This window comes from Desmodus rotundus, chromosome 6 (assembly GCF_022682495.2).
Source record: "Desmodus rotundus isolate HL8 chromosome 6, HLdesRot8A.1, whole genome shotgun sequence".
NCBI lineage: Eukaryota > Metazoa > Chordata > Mammalia > Chiroptera > Phyllostomidae > Desmodus > Desmodus rotundus.
Genome location: NC_071392.1, coordinates 102,441,442 through 102,459,444, shown reverse-complemented (window position 1 = coordinate 102,459,444; position 18,003 = coordinate 102,441,442). Strand labels below are relative to the sequence as shown.

General features: G+C 39.2%; 1 protein-coding gene across 7 annotated transcripts in view; it reads right to left on the bottom strand.

The window, feature by feature from the left end:
- STAU1 (staufen double-stranded RNA binding protein 1) overlaps positions 1–18,003 on the bottom strand; it is a 49,468-nt gene that overhangs the window by 20,828 nt on the left and 10,637 nt on the right. For 2 of the 7 annotated variants that reach the window (XM_053926327.2, XM_053926325.2), the window contains 2 exons: positions 5,230–5,368; positions 3,875–4,040 (listed from right to left, as the gene is read on the bottom strand). In XM_053926327.2, the coding sequence (XP_053782302.1) occupies positions 3,875–4,040; positions 5,230–5,330 (267 nt within the window). In that variant the 5' untranslated portion in view covers positions 5,331–5,368. Of the gene's footprint in view, positions 1–3,874; positions 4,041–5,229; positions 5,369–7,299; positions 7,457–10,427; positions 10,553–12,173; positions 12,463–18,003 lie in introns of those variants that run through there. The other 5 variants (XM_053926323.2, XM_024559193.4, XM_053926324.2 and 2 more) reach the window with 5 other exon arrangements.

The window sequence follows — 18,003 nt, the reverse complement described above, 5'->3', positions numbered from 1 at the left end:
GTGTGTATGGGAGGCAACCGGTCAATGTTTCTCTGTCACATCAATGTCTCTCTCTGTCCTTTCATCTCTCTCTAAAATCAATGAAGATATTTTTAAAAATTTTTAAAGTTTGATATAATCACCACACATGCGCACAAGTGACTTTTTTGTTTAAACACGAACAGGATCACACTGTATACATAACAACAGGTCTGGATCTTGATTCCCCCCACTCAATAGATCACGGCCCTCCTTTCATGCCCATGTATACAGATTTAACACCCTCAGATACTCCCGTCAATAAATGTATCCATTTAACCATTTCCCTACTAATGGACATTTAGGTTAGCTCCTGTTTTTCTCTATTACAGATACTGTAACTATGATCATTTTACTCCAAACAGCTCAGGATGACTAAGTCAGTCACCCTTTATTAGCAAAAGGCTTAGATTTAAAATAAAATAAAGGACCTCTGCACGAGCCGCTCCCCTTGACTGCGACACTACTTCCCTCCCCCTGCTCTTTTGCTCGTCTTAGTAGTCTCAGCTGAAACGACTTCCTCAGAGAGAACTTCCCTGAGTACACCATCATGACTCCACTTGAAACAAGGCATTTTAAGTTCTCATAATACTTGCTTTTCCATCCTAGCACTCACTGCACTCTCGATGATATTACTGTTAAGGTCTGTGAGCTCCATTCAACTAAGCTCCACAGGGGAAGGGACCCAGCGCAATGCCTGTCCTCAAGGGACCAGACTATACCTGCCTTGGAGACAGAAACTGCTGCCTTGCCCCTATGTTCTAGAGCAGATCAAACGATCCACCACACAATCACATACTCCAAAATTTTCAATAACAGACAATCTCCAACGCTGGCAGGCCGTGGGCAAAAAAGTATGCTCACGCCCTGTTGGTAGAGTCCAAAATGGTACCATCTTCCTGATGGGGAACTTGACCACATACATGACCGTGCAAGTCCACTTCTAGGACTGTGGTTCACAAAAACAGCCACAGACATACACAAAGATTTAATTACAAGTGTTCTTCATGACCTATAACAGAAAAAAATGCAAACAAACTATACAACCAAGCCTCTGCTGAAAAAATAAACTGGTATGTGCGCACAATGCAACCCTTCACAGCCATTAAAAAAAGCTTAGATACATGCTGAATCTGAGTCCTCCATGGAATTAAGGCAGCATGATAATACATTCATGCTAAGCACATCAGTGAAAAAAGGTCGTTACTGTACAGTATCATCCCATTTGTGTATTTACTTATATACGCACTGATATCTACTGGAATGTTTATGATTATCTACAAGTGGTAAATTTATAAACCACTTGTTTTTCATTTTGTGAATTTAAAAAAATTATCTCTCAAATGCAGTACTTGTAAAAAAAAATTTTTTTTCAAGTTATCTCTTGAAAATGTCTCTCTTTACCCCCTACTACCCACCTACCAGGGGGCAGCTCGTTTAGGTGGGAGGCCAAGTGTTTCATTTACTATTTCAAAGAAAATGTTTTATCTGTGTTAATGATTCTTATTGCTGAAGCACTGGCTAAGGCCAGTCCCTGAACCATTTCTGAAGGGCACTGTCTCTGCCTCCAACTACACAAAACTAAGAGAAGGGGCAAAGGGGAGGAGACAAAGGGCACGAGCAGATCGGAACCTTGCTCTCCGCAGAGCCCCTTGCAGATGTGAGGTGAGTGCAGTAGGGCACGTCTACTACAGCCTCTGCCCGCAGGCCTGAGCTAAGCACTGCTGCTCTTGGGAGTGATGGGCAGGCTCAGAGACCCCAACAGACACCTTCCCTGTCTGACAATAAACTGAGTACTTCCAAGGAGGACTCAAAGTGGGGAACTACCTGGAAAGCACCGATAATACTCAGGACCTATGGTTCCCAAACTCTGACCATGCTTTAGAATTACTCCAAGGGCACATTAAAAAAGAAAAAAGGCAAAAGACACACTCCTGGGTCTCACCCTAGACCTACTGTATTAGAATCATGTGAGTTGGGCCAAAAGATTTTTTTTAAAAAACTTCTCAAATGATTCTGAAGCAAACAACCCACACACCAGTGATCAACAATCTTTTAACAACTACTGGCTAGAAGGAACCAAGAATTACCTACTCCACCTGACTCCAATTAGACTAGCATCAAAGTCAAGTCAAAAAATGAGAAGCCTCCAAAATGCCCCAAATTACACTAACTTTTGATGTTTTACCAAATCTCACCATTGAAAAGCTCATCTTATTAACTTCACTAACTCCCCCTCTTCTGTTCTAAGTTACACCCCATTCTCTTTTCCTGGGTCTGCAGAGACGCTGGAAACAGATCTTGTCTGTAAAAATGTGTGATTACAGAGGATGGAAATGCACTGTAACAAATCAACCCCTGCCCCCACTGCCAACGTGTGGCCAGCCCTGAAGCCACAGAGCACCATCCTGAGCTGGGGCACCCTGGAGGACAGCCTCAGGATGATGGAGCGCAGCAGGCACCCTGCTAAGGGTCCACTTGGGCTCATACCAATCATCAAACATTTAGACCAATATTCCGTGCAAGACCTTATTTGTGAACTTGTTCCTTGAACAGGAAAAATCAAATGCTTCCCAGAGATACTTTCAGATGGCACTCCATGCTGTGACTCAACAGAACCATGAAGTCTCCATGTTTTCTGCTCAATGAGTTTCTTTTGCACCTATGGCAGTTGGACTCTGCCTTTTCAGAGGTATTCACGAGGCTCTGCCCTCTCGGTGGCATGGAGGCACTGATTTCCTAAGACCCAGATTCCTATTTAGTCACAAAGAGTTAAAAATCCTTTTCCTATTGTGGTAGTTTTAAAACATGGCCCAAGTTCTCCTCCTATACTCCTCTCATCTAGAAGTAGTATCCTCAACACTATGAATGTACTAAAAACCACTGAATTATGGGCTTAAAAATGGTTAAAATTGTGAATTTTTATGATGTAAATTTTACCTGATTTTTTTAAAAATGAGGCTCTTTATCTCCTCCTTTTGAATCTGGGCTCTGTGCCTGCCTGACCTGTAGAATAAGCCAGAAGTGATGCTATGCTGATTTCTGGGTCCAGGCCTCAAGAAATGCTGGCAGCTGCTTCCCTTTTCCTGTCTTCTAGGATGCTCCCTCTCAGTACCCAGCCACCATACCATGAGGATGTGTAGGCAGCCTTTACACAGGTTAACTAAAAGGGGAACTGAGGTCTCTGAGCCAGAGCCCCCACTTAGTTCCCAGCAGACAGCCAGAAGATAGCCAGCAATACCTTCCCACCCATGTGAAGGAGCCAACTTGACAGTGGCCTCTCCAGCTCCTACAGAGCTGCCTCAGCCACAGCTTTGTGGCGCAGACAAGGTCTCCCTGCCAAGCCTCAACCTAAAGTCGGAGTCGTGAGCAAAGTACCTGTAGGTGTTTAAGCCACTAAGTTTTGTGATGCTTTGTTATGCAGCAACAGATAACTAGCACTTGAATATAATAAAGAGTGGCTACTCAAAAATGACTTCAGAAAATTCTCTAACCTGGCACCATAAATCACAGTAGGTTCTGACAAGCATAATCTTTAGCACCAAAGAATTCTTCCATGCGTGTTCTTCACAATTCAACTGAGTCACAATCTTTCTAACATTCTTTCTAACATGTTCACTCAAAACTATGCCACAGACTGAAAAGGGCAGCATCTTTCTTGCTAAGGAATTTTTTAAAGGAGAGAAAAAAGGCAAGAAAGCTACCAGAATACAAAATCTTGTAAGCTATCAAACAACAAAAATCACGGACAGCTCTCAATGCACCTCCTTAGAAAAGGCAACTTGAGGCGACGTCTTCCACGCCACCCTGCTCGGCCCTGCAGTGCCAAGGAGCTCGGATTCTGCTCTCTCCTTACCTCCAGCCTCTCAGGCGGGGGCTCGTTCTGCAGGATCCTCAAAGCTTTCGCAGCAGCATCGTGTTTCGCAGCCTGTCTCGTCTTTCCTTTCCCGTTAAATTGCTGTCCTCCCACAGAAAGTTCAACTTGATAAAGTAAGGGTGGTACTGGAAATGGGTAAAAGTACCTAAAAATAAAAGAAGGTGAAGAAAATTACAGTCTCAGATTGATGAGTCACACATACATTCTCTGGGAAATTCCAGGTATTTCCTTCATCATGGGTCTTAATTGTATTAATGTTTGCTGGCCAATGAAGTCCTCGCCATACATGCAGAGCAAATTTACTCTGGATTAGAAATGTCACACCGTATTTACAAAATCTAAAATGGATTAGGCTTTGGCTGAGTCAGAAAACTTAACTTGCTCTGCTTTCTTATATTTGAGAGTGACACTTGTATTGTCTCCACAAAAGGATAGGAATTTTTAAACAGAAGTCTTTTCCAAAGGACCCTTATTTCTGCAAGTCCCAACAGCCTACAGCCTGACAGAGGCTGGGCTACAAACTTCAGAGTTTATATTTTTAAAATGGCTTTGGTTGTCCCCACCCCCACATAGGGTAGGGAAATAAAGACTTCCAATTTCAATCATCACTCTGTCCATTAATGTCCTATGACTGAGAGCAGAAGGTTTTTAGCACATGGCATTTTCAGGTTTCAATGAGTATTGTTATTACATCAGTACGCCAAGGCTATTTACAAAGCACATAAGTTCAAACATCAAAAAGTACTCAGTAAATAATCTGGAAATAGTAAAATAGTCAGCAAATAGTCAGGAAGTCAGGAAATCAGTAAATGCTGAGAATCACAGTATTGTAGGACTCATGTTCATATTCAAATAGGACTCAGTTACACAAAGCACTTCCCAGAGCAATCTTTAACCAGACCACTTGGGGGCACAAGCCACACTGCTTGCAAGGAACACGCTCAGGCCCTTTCCAACAACAGGAGATAAAAGAGCATCAAAATATTTTCCAGAGATACCAACACAATGAAAACTGACTTCAACGTGTGGCAAGCCAAAATGACCAAATCATCATGTGCTCCACAATCTTTAGATTTCACTATTCTTTGTAAAAGATCAGATGGCCCTGGCTGGGTAGCTCAGTGGGTTAGGGCATTGTCCCAATACACCAAGGTTGCAGGTTTGATCCCCAGTCAAGGCACATAAAAGAGTCAAGCAATGAATGCATCAATAACTAGAACAACAAATCAATGTTTCTCTTCCTCTCTACTCCCCCTACCCCTGCTCTCTCTCAAAAATTAATTAAAAGAAAAAGATCAGATAAATTCTTGCCTGTATTTAAAACACATACATACCTTGGGGGATAAGCACCTCCTCTCATGTTGTAGTTATAGGTGGACTGCATCCGAGAGTAAGGATCAACAGGTTTATACATTGGTTTTTTTCCAAGTTTCATGCACAGTGCATTTAGCTCTACAGTAGGGGTTATGCTGTCTGCAACACAGAATTAACACAAGAACTGTTTTTTCTTTTTCTGACATGAGAATGATGGTCAAAAAATTTTTTTTAAATAGCATGCTTTTTACTAATTGGATTCATGATACACTTCATGAAAGGGTCTAAATACTGTACTGCTAGGCATTGGGTCAGGAAATCCAAGAATCTGCTATGATCTCTAGATATTAATACACAGTCAATAGCACGAAATGTATTACGGGGCTATTAAAGGGAGCAGCAATTTAACACGATATGTTATCAGTGAAAACCACACATTCCAGTTGTCAGAAATAAGTTCCAATATATATCTAACAACTTCCATGATTAAAAAATCCCAGGTGACTGGTCCAAGTCATGTTATTGTTTGGGAACACTTAAACCAATATGACTCGGGTTGTACTGACTTACTGGGTAATTGGCTTACACTTACAAGTATGTTTGTACACACTATTCCATAGAACAATGCATTTATTAAGTAATAACTGGATGCAAAGCACTGTGCTAATAAGCTTGGGGGACAATTCTTGCCCCAGAGGAGCTCAAAGAACACAAAATACACTCAAAGAACTACAGTGCAACAGGAGGTGTAATAAAGGCAGGTATAGAATCACTGAGGAGGCAGCAAGTAAATTCTATCTAAATAAGTCAAATGAGACCCACAAAATATTCAGATACTTCCATTCTCACTATATACACTGGGATTTGACCAATCAATCATATATTAATACTTGTTAGGAAAATGAGTTGTTTTTACATAAAGCAAGAGCAAGTATATCTTGGGTTACCCCAGAATTACAAGCTTTAGAAAACATATACTATTCATTTTCCAATTTTTTCTAAGTTCATCCAATTCATAAACCTTTAAAGAGAAAACCAATCTGGAAAGATTAGTGTCAGTGTAAAACCACATTTAAAAGCAACACTTTCACATCAAACACAGAACAACACTAGCAATGGCAAAGTTCAATTTAAATGCACACACAAATCCACTTTAAAATGCCTCTTTGGGAAATTAGATACAGGACAATAAAAATGACTTGATTCTGTACTGTCACATGTCTAACTAAATTTAGTGCATAAATCAAATGTATAATACTTTTGGGTTTGCAAAATTAGAGGGTCACACGAATAACCAACTCTTCTCCATCTAACATCAGAATTATATTTTTGTATAATTCATATAGTTACATTTAAATATAATCTGAATCATTAAAGAGCAGTGCTGACGCATCAAATTTATCTGCAGTAGAGAATGACTTTAAAGACATACCACCACAAAGAAATCAAAAGCAATGAGAATGGAGTGACCAAGGTCTCCCTGGATCATTCCTGCACACAAAGGGCCTGGGGTGACTTCAGGTACTGGAGGGGTGACTGCTAGAGCACCACTCCTCCCACAGCCGCCAGGCCAGTGGTTCCCAGCTTCCCAGCAGACACTCTTCTTTATGAGTATTCTTCTCGCTTGGTTTCCTTGTTGGAAGAGATATTATCTACTGATTTGTACTTGTTATTTTCTCATTCTTTTTAAAAGTAGGAGGCACGTTGACTGACAATGAGAATTTCTGGTCAGCATGTTATAATCACTATTAGCACACTGAGTTGAAGTGATTCCAGCCAAAACCTGCATTCTTGGCACTCTGTGCAACCCTAACAAGGGAAAACACGTATTTTCACTAAGCTTTTCTGAAATTTTAGGAATTGTCTGGTGACACCCCCGCCTTCCATGACTGCCTCTCCAGATGGTCAGGAATCAAGGGATCATAGATTGGGAACCACTGCTTTAGAGTCAGGATAAGCATTTGCCACTGGTAGTGTGGAATCTGTGCTTTCAAAATCAACAAGTTAGTGAGAAAGAATTCACATACATACTAAATGGGTACCTCTCAACACACTTTTGAAAGGAACCTGTCTTGGCCCACGCATAATACCTGGATTCCTTCCTTCGCTACGAAAAGGGCGGACTATGGGCTTAGGAAATTTTGTTCCTTCCAAAGCTTTGGCAGCAGCTGTGTGTTGGGCTTTTTTAATACTACTTCCTTCAGCTTCCCAGTGCTGATCTCCAAGTGTTAGCTGTACTGTAAACACCTACAAATGAAAATTGTGATCTCTCAATTCATGAAACCTGATGTTAATTGTAATAGGTCACTTGGACCTTGAATATTTCTTATGGTCATGGTTTAAAAAGCCTGGTCATTATATTGGTAATTTATCCTATCACCACCTTCTTTGTTTTTACAAACACAAAAAGATAGATATCTATAGAAAGATACATATGTATAGATATATATAAAACTAGTAATGGATAATACTCCATGAAAAAACTATGTTTTAAGGATGGAAGTACAGAGGTTTTAAAATGTTTTGTTATTAAAACATTGGACACATTTGGAAGTCATCCAAATAACAATTGTCTTCCAATTACTTCTCATGGAGGAAATTTAGCAAACTTGACTCAGACACACAACATCTCATACGAGACAGTATTTGTTTCAATGTTGTAATGTATTTGTGGACTCCTGTCTGAAAACACAACCCCAGTGGGACAAAAACCTGAATAAATTTGGGAATGTCAGTCAGGTTGTAAAATGTTGCCTTTCACTTTCCTAAGACTGCACTGTTCAGACGCTGCCTCCACTTGCAAAAGAAAATCAGATCTACAGCAAGCAAAGAGCTAAAAAAAAATCGTTTTTGAATTCAATTCTAAGGACGCATCCAAAACAGCTAATTTCATTCCCAACAAATGGCAAGCCTCTTTTCCCCTTTTAAGTATAAAGGTAACTCCATTCTACTCTTAAAATTAAGTTATATTAATGTTATTAGTATTGAAGTAATACTGTCAGAAAACGATCACCCATCGGAGCACTGTGATTCATTAACTTTGGTGTGCATCTGAGTAACAACCTACAAAGCTTGGTAAAATACACAAGCCCAGAGATTTCAAGTAAATAACATGAGGGACAACTGAGTATGTCTACTTTTAATCATCTCCCAAAATGATCCCGATGCACTCCAAAGTTTGACACCCCCTACTTTGGAGCTTTTATTTTCCTGATTTTATCACTGAATATCACTTTATTTCATTTAAAACAATTTACACGAGAAATGTTGATTTAAGTAGGTCTAGGTCATTTCAGTGAGGTGCCTGAAGGGACAGATAGGGGAAACTTGCCTTCACAGCTGATTTTTCTTGTAGGTCTTAACTTCAGGATTCCCTCAGTGCACAGCTTCCACTAAAGGGGAAAAATGAAAGATTCCTTCACCCACCCCCCCCACCCCCGAAACACTAGGGGCCCCCTGTATTTATGCTGCAGGTCACAAGGTTAGACATTTTAAGAACCAATAGCATGAACACAAACCCCTGGCTGGCCTGTGAAGTCTGAGCAGAAGCCTGCACTGCTGTGCAAGCCCTGGGGCATGTTCGTGATCCTTTCATGAAAGACATTGAAGGGGAAAATGCTAAAAAAACAAAATTAAGAGTTAATTCCATTAACAGTCTTGCCTTTCTCCAGGACCTTACTCATCCGGCGGCTGTTGTCACTCTGTTGCCTCTGTGTGGACGATTGGTAACAAGTTAGAATCTTGGTTTTGATAGAATTAAGAGTACACCAGACCTCTGACTTTTTAAATAGTCTAACAGTCATCTAGAGGGAATAACTTTTGCCCTTCGAATGATTTGTAGGTTTTAAGAAAACGCAGCTATAGGTTAAATACACAGCCAAATTACCTAAAGTTCTGAAGTTCAAGAGAGAAAGTACATATTTTAAAAATACCAAAACAGTTTATAAAGGGAATCCCAAAGTTAAGGTCTGCAAAAAAAATCCTGTAGAAGAAAGAGAATAATGATAAAAAATGAGTAATTGCCTGCTGAAAGTAAAAAAAAATTCAAATTATGCTTTAGAATAATGTTAAACTAGCTTGAGTGGAAAATTTGTTTTTTCTTAAATGCATATTGCTTGATGATAATAGCTACCATTTCTCAAGCATTTACTAAACGCCAAGCATTGCGTTCTACACTTTGATATGTATCTTCTCATTTAGTTTTCACACTAGGCCTACTTGATAGGTATTATTAACCCCATTTTACAGATGAGGAAACAGATTCAAAAAAAGTAGTAACTTCCTAAAGGTCACACAGCTAGAAAGAAGCTAGGGTTCAAACCCAGATCTGTCCTCAAAGGCCACTTACCTAACTGCCCTATTTATGATAGCGATTGGTGTTACTCTTAGTCACATGAAAAAAGAAACTTGGTATCATTTAAGGCTTGAGGTTTGCATGTCAAGAAAAATGAGGCATAGACGGATAACTCACCCTTAATTATATATATACTACAGGGCTAGGATCCGAAACAGGAGGCTGAATTCCTTACCTCTCACACTGTAACTTCTCAAACTACATCCTCTCATACTACAGCAGCAAAAGATAAAGCCAGATATGCAAACATTTAAGTTCCAAGATCTGCATTAGCATGAATATCAAACAAGCTTAAAGGACTGAATTCCTGATAAACAAATAGTAAACATTCAAATTATAATCAGCCTTTCAATTTCTAAGGGGAATGACAAGGAAAACTGACACCAGAGACAATCTAAAATTTCTACCTCTCATCTTCAAACCTTTATCTGATGGCTAACAAATGGCAAAACTGATTTCCGGTTCACCCCCTCCCTGCCCAGTCTAAGGTACACGTGCAAACAAGCAGGAAAGGAGCCAGAGGGGGGCTGCAGCCAGGAGGGCCAGGGCCTGGCAAACTCATAGGAATTCATTCAAAGGTGCTTGAGAATTGTCTTTATTCAGAATCCTAAACTACCATACACTAAATGGAGCTTTAAAAGCCAAATATCCTAAACAGAAGTATATCTTTTATTTAACCCATTCTACAAGGATAAAAAAAGGAAATAACTTGCCAAAAATCTATACTTTTACATCCCTTTAAAATAACCTCAGCAGTCTGAAAATACGTATTCTGAATCACAGCACCACTTGCATCAGTATAAAAAAAAGACAGAAAACATTCCTGGTGGGTTATAAATGCACAAGCAGTATGACAATATTTACCTTACAGTGAGCCGGACCTTGCTCACGCAAAAGCTTATACTCAGGCTGAATCTTGTTGAAACGGGCTAACTCATTCACAAGACACATTGGGGTTTTCTCTTTGGGGTGTGCCATGCTAGAAGGAACTGAAAAATAACGTAAGAGCATTGAAGTCAAGTATACAGACTGCTGCTCTCCTATGGATATGAAAAAGGAGGGAAAGCAAACTGAAGGTCTAAGGATTTAGAGCAGCAGTGATGCAAATCTGCAAACCACACTGGGGCACATCCCTGAAGACAGCTGGGATCTTTTCTGAACCAGTTAAGGCCAGGACACCTAGGAGAGGGTGTCTTTAAAGAGAGAGAATAGAAGTCAAGGGAATAACTAGACCATGGCAGGCAAGCAAGACCTGAAATCAGATGAAACACTGCTATTACAACCAAGGGAGTATCAAGGGCTTTTGAGCAGACACCACAACAGCTGTCAGCTGTATTCTGTTCGTTATTTCACAAAACACAACATGCCGACACCATCTCTCAAACAATAAATGTCGATTTCCACACACTGAACTTCTCATTACTGGGTGTCCCTAGTCTGATCTCCAGAGGATGCCATCCTCAGTCCTTACCTATTTCTGAAAATCATAAAAGGAAAATCATAAAATGGCCTTGTTGGGCAGGAGTTTTACGAAGTCAACAGGATGTAACTGTAAGACACATTAGAAGTAAAAGCAATAAATCCCAGAGGACTGAAATAGTCGGTGCCAATGCCTATTAAGACTGTCTCAAATGGCAAATGTGGGGAAAATTGAATCTCTAGGGACTATGACAAGTCAAGAATGCTGTATGCTATCTGGCAAGCTGGTCCAATGAAGTCTAGAACCCTGCAGCTCAGAGTGGGGCAAGCTAACACTCTAATAATAGGTTTACAAAGTAAAGGAAGTGAGAGAATGAAATGCAAAGGAAACTGTCAGGTATAAGGGATTGAAAGGCATTTGTTACAAGGTGACTCTGGCATGGAGACACCCATGCGGACACTCCATTGAACTGGATTTGCCACGTTAGGGAGGTGGGAGGGAAAATACTGTTTTTAGGGTTTTTTTCTTAAGTATTTCAAGTCTTTCCTAATCAATAAGCACAATTAGTTCATTTTTAGTTTCCCATTGAGATTTGAATGCTTCTAAACTTATTTCCTTTTTTAAAAATCTGCTTCTTTGTTCAATCTCTAATTGGTCTTCACTATGATTTCTGAACTACCCCTGGAATCTCTTCAACTTAAACTTATTCAAAATAAACATTAACAAATGCCAATGCACTCTTCTGCTTGCCCGCAAAGCTGACTGCCCCCTTGCTTGGGATAAAATCTTACAGACATACAAAAAGGGGGCTTATACTTACAAAAGTTCTTTGTCAGTTCTGGGAAATCATTTTAAAAGCAAAATTTTCCCATACAACAATGACTATCCAAAGTGGAACTTACTGTTCAATTCTCCCTGCCAGCCATCACTTTATAACAGACTAGGCTTTATAGTTTAGTTTTCAATTCTCTTTTTTTACACTTTGAAATGGTCTGTAAACTGATGCCTCCATCAACCCAATACACAACCAAGTGTTTTACATCTGGGATAAAGAAGCTTGGGCAGTAATATTTTCTTCTGCTTCCTGAAGGTAAATGTGAGAGCTCCCTACATCTGCAATCTACTTATCAGATCAAAAACCAGGCTGAGAACACATTTGAAACAGAAGACACTTGGATTCATACGCTTACCTGCAGCTGCACTGGTGGATGTAATAGATGCAGAGGGTAAAGCAGAGTTTTGAATAGGTCTACCTGCATTTTCAGAGGGCAGAGAGCTAGTAGTAGAAGGAATACTCATCAAAGGCTGTGAGAGAAGAGACTGGTTCTTGTTCAGTATTTGGCTCCCTGAGAGAGCAGCAGATGGGTTCTGAACTTGCACTTGAACTTGAGACATGGTCACTTTCAACAAAAGTGAGTAACTGCAGGTAAACAGCTTTCAGTGCAGGTTAATTCAGTGCTATGAAGTCTAAAGTTCTACCTAAAAGTTGTAAGGAAAAGAAAATAAAAAGGTAAATTATAGAGGAGATATGTAATTGCCGATATTTAGTCAAAATTGGTGTCACCTTCTCAAGCATGAAAAACAGCCCCATTTAGCATGTAGCTATGTTGATGTATTATAAATGTTTCTCCTTGGTATACAATAAGGTTCCTTGCCTTGTGATTTTCTCAGTGTCTTTAAATTACTCACAATACCCACATGCTCTGTATGTTCATTTTATGAAGAACATCAGGCCCTGGCTGGTGTGGCTCAGTGGACTGAGAGGCAGCCTGCAAACTGAAAGGTCACTGGTTCAAGTCCCAGTCAGGTCACATGCCTGGGTTGCGGGTCAAGTCCCCAGTTGGGGGCATTTGAGAGGCAACTGATGGATGTATCTCTCACACATCAATGTTTCTCTTTCCCTCTCTTTCTCCCTCTCTTTCCCTCTAAAAAGAAAGGAAGGAAGGAAGGAAGAAAATCACTAGGGTGTAATAATATTTAGTGGTGAATATTAAGAATTACAAATTGCAGCTATATTCGAAAATACAACTTTAAAACATGCAGAAGTTTTTCCATAGTATACGGGATATGGTAAACGTTTCTGGCCTCAAAATTCTAAGAAGCTGAAAGCAAACTGGGTTACACCGCCATTAGTGGGTAAATGTAAACACCGCTTCCATTTAAGGGCCTCCTTAAGTGTTCAGACTGGCACCTTCAGAGATTTCCTTTAAGTTGACTGAAGAGAAGTATTTCTCACTTTCGCTGTTTCTTTGTATAATGATGAAAGAGCAATTTGTTTTCCTAAGAGGCTTGTTTTGAGATGGTCCCATTTAACTACAGATCCCAAGGAAGAAAACTATTGCATCCACATCAACACCTGATCCTGAGAAATCATCTAAATAGCAAAGAACATTCTATAGTATATATACAATTAAAAGCAAATTTGGAGAAGATGAAGAAGAAAGGAACAGACTTCAGATTGGCAATTCTACTGCTGTGGTTGGTGGGGGTAGAGCCTAGGGAAGCAGAGAAGAATGTTTTACTACAACTTGTAAGCCCCAAAGGCATTCATTCTTTCTAAATAAATTTTGACTTCTCCCAAGTCAAAAACAGGGATAGTTTTGCTCATTTTTATGACCATCCATCAAAAAGCTGAAAATCCTAAAGGCAAAAGTACTCAAAAGTAACTAGTAGCAACAAAGAACAGAAAAAGCCAAACAAAGCAGAAACCAGCAAACAAATGAAGTTTTATTACAGAGCAACTGTTTGTCACTTTACTTTTTAAAAAGTCTCAAAATGATTTTTAGTGAAAGCTGGACCTCTGGAAAGAGATGAATGACCAGAATAATTCAGTTACTTGAGGAGTCCTGGCACATTCTCTCTTGCTTAGGGCAAAAAAAGGCTGCAAAACTCAACCAAACCAAGACCAAAACCAAACTCAAAACCTCAGATGAAATATGACTTTGGATATGACAGAAGCATAAACATTACCCTCTTCAAAAAAAAATGCCCAATATTGCAGTTGTTCCTTTGTTTACTTTTGGAATCAGAACAAAATAACAATTCCACTGAAGATCTAGATGATGGTCTTAGCAGACAAGCTGCCAGTGTCAGAAACAAGCCCCAAACCATTAAAAGCAGGGGTGTCCGACCTTTTGGCACCTCAGGGCCACGTTGGAAGAATTGTCTTGAGCCACACATTAAATATATTACGACACATAATCACAAAAAAATCTCATAATGTTTTAAGTCTCATAATGTAATAATTTACGATTTTGTGTTGGCTGCATTCATAGTCATCCTGGGCTGCAGGCTGGACACCTCTGAAGCCAGATATGACCTTGTTTTATTGTCTTTATTTCCTTCAGCTGCCAAAATATAAATACTTCTCTCTTGCTTTCCCCCCTTCTCCCTGACTTTCTAACCTCTGCCTTGAGGGCATTTTTCTACCCTCCCTGCAAAGTCATTTATAGCATACTCACAATTTCAGGACACCAACCAGGTCACAGGTCAAAAAGTAGCCAAAGCAAGAGTCTGTTTCAGGGTCTACCCATACCCCGCAAGGAGCAACCCAACTCTCCTCTGGGTAGCTCTGAGAGTCTGAGACTGAATGAATGAACTCAGTTTAGAAAGGGAGGGACCCAAAGGGATCTTTTCTGGCTAATGCTGTCTATAGCAGGCCCACTGCCAGAATTCCCATCACAGACAAAAATACACAGGTTTTCTAGAAGTTGAGAAAGGGAACAAACACGCTTTTAAATAACTGTCCCAAAAATGTTAACCTCAAGTTCATCTGGAGAAGTTATGTCTTTATAACAATTGGTTGAAACAAATAGTTCAAAACTGCAAATAAAAAAAATTTTAAACCCTCTTAATAAGGCTGTGTACTTTACAAATTTTTAATTTCTACAACATGACCAATACTAAAACCCAAAGAACAGTACTCATTTGCTAACAAATGTTGACATTTGCTAATTTAACACTTTCATGTCTTTAGGCCTGAAAAGAGAATCTAAAGCAGTGGTTCTAAATAGGAGGTAATTTTGTTCCCCAAAGACGTGTGACAACATCTGGAGATATTATTTGATTGTCACACTAGGGGTCCAGGGGACCTACTGGTATCTAGGGGATAGAGAGGTCAAGGATGCTGTTTCAAGTACGCATACACTAACTCACAAAATAAAATCTTACTAATGTAACAAGCAGCTTATATATTCTTAAACAGAAAAAGAAAATCCCCTTTTCACCTCAAAGGCTCTAAAAAACTGATGCTAATGTTTTACCCAAACAGATGCTCCTCTCCCAGAGAGAGGCCATCACAGTTATAAATGGGGGGAAATATTGTTTACCCACATAACTCAGAAAACAAAAGCAGCTTTTGACTACTGCTGTTTATATAGTTCACAGCAGCCTTCAGAGGAATCAGGGAATTTTGGGTGTATTACTTCAATATAAATTTAGAACCTGCTGCTCAACAGTATTCAGTCCTGAAGATTAAATCCTTAAATGAAAAGTTGTTTTTTCCTTTTAACCTATCTTTAAGGATTGTTTTCCACCAGATAAATTAGGGATTCAAGAAAGATTAAAATACTCTGTTGGAGTCTCCTTATAGAAAACAGTATTTTACACACAGTAAAATTAGGCTGTAAAGTTTGAAACACACAGACTCCTCAGTGTTCCCTGCGCTGGAAACACCTTTGACTGGTAAGCCTCTGCTGTGCTGTTCTTTCCCTGCCTCCTGCCTCCAGCACAGATGAGGTCCTCGGTTTTTTTCCTGTTTCAAGAGCTTTAGACATCTTATTCTCAAATCCTAAATTTACGAAGCATGTATCAGCACTTTAACACAAAGAGGAGTGATAAAACAGCATTATGGGTTCCTCTTTTGAAAAGACTCCTAATTCCAAGCCCTCACACTCCAATTTTGGCTTGGTGACAAAAAAATCTCACCTTGGCTGGCTGCTTCCATTTTACAAGTGCCAAGTACTCTTTAATGGGTTGTGGGGAAGAGGAATATGGGCACACCAATCCCATAGAAGCATTTAAAAAAAATTATACATGATGTGCTACAAAGTGATCAGGCACAATATGCATATTCTTCACTACGCAGTGAATCATCAAGAGTAGACCACACTGAATACAGTCTGAATGACGTGTTTAATACACAACGAGGCAAACTCTTCTAGAAATAGTTAACAGAACTATCCACAATAATGCGTAGTCTTATTCACTCTCAACTAACAGATTGTTAAATCACTGTAGTACATGACGTAACTATTTCAAAAATTATGGGAAAACATCATTTTTTAATATTTTTTACTGGATTAACTCATGATTTATAATGAAGTAGCTGTACTTTTGTGTACTCAGTACATCATTTGCCATTGTAATAACTGTTGTCTCCAAACAAGGTATGTTTAAAAAAAGAAAGAAGTCCTCCCTTAAATTCTAAGATTTAGAATCTTTAGACAAGATTTTAAGACAGCCACAGACATTTCACTAAATATTTCCCCACAGACCTTTATTAAATCTTATGTAGTATGAGGTCATAGGAATACTCCAGTTCCTTGCCACGATAAAGTACTAATAGTATCAATAGCAATTTTAGGATATATTCATTCAATGTTCAACACAAATTTACTAAGCATCTACTACATATGAATCCTTATATGTCAAATTATACATTCTCCAGAGAGACAAAGAGTCAATCTGTTCAACTTTTCCTCAAAAATACAGAAGAGATCTTTAAGCAACGAACTATAAATCTACTCATCTGTTCTAATTTTTGAGATGCTCCATTCTCAGAGAAACTTTGTCAACACCACCAAAAAAGTTAAGGAATAAAGCACTTTTCCTACAATAGCCTTGAAATACACCTAAAATATCTTTACATCCAACAGTTATTTTCAAGATACTTTTCTGACATATCTTTCTAGTTGCAATGTGGTTGTATGTTTTCTGCAAGTCAACCCACTTCCCAGCTTCACCCCTCACCAGCACCTGCCATCCCCTGTACTCTGGAAATAGCAATTCATTGACTCCAATAATTACCCAAACACCTGTAGATAGGGCACCCACCAGTATAGAAACATGGCAATCACTATTATCATACATAACCATTTCCAAAAAGACAATGTCAATATCAAGTAAATAATGTCCAACTGTAGGCCCACATGTCAAATCACAATAATAAATGGTTCTTTAAAAGAAATATGACCAAACTACTTATGGGGGGGGGGGGGGGACATTATGTACTTGGTGCTCAAGAGAAAGACATAGGAAAAGCAGCCCTGAGGAGGCACAATCACTTACAAGACAATAAAATCAGCCAAAAATAATGCCTGGAAACAATCCAGGCTGTTCAAGACCTTTGCATCCAGTATAAGTGACTGAAGTGGCCCCTGTCTCACAATTGGTCCAATGCCAACTAGGCAAGGGAGGATTTTCTTTCCACACAAATGTAACCACTGGGTGGTCCATTTAAAGAACCACTCCTTGGAAGAAAATTCATTATTAATTGTTTATCCTGGAAAAACCATCACAGCATATTGTATATTAAAATGAAAAAAAAATTACCTCTGCAGCCTAACAAGCTGCAAACTCTAATTTCTAGCTTTTAAATCTTATCAAGTTCCCCTCTTCCCTTCCCTAGAGAAATTCTTAAAAATAACTAAACTCAAACACATTGTTTTTGTAAACTGGAAGTGTTTTTAAGATCTAAACTTATAAAAACATAGAAAAATGTTTTAAACCGTCCAAAATAAATATCTATTTATAATATGGTAGAGATTTTTAAGAGTATCACCCTGTGACATATTCTTAAATAAGATGCTTGGTTCAATGTAACAGTTAACTGGCTTTTCCTTTCATAAAACGAAAAACTGTAGTCTGTAAGCATATGCCATCTACCTAGAAACAGGACTGCATTTACCATCGTCTTCATGCAAAATAGCCAGTGCCGAGACCCAGTTCCTAAGAAACCAGCCTTGCTGCTAAGTAGCAACCAACAATGTTAAATCAGACCAAGTTTCTGAGTTGTGGCTT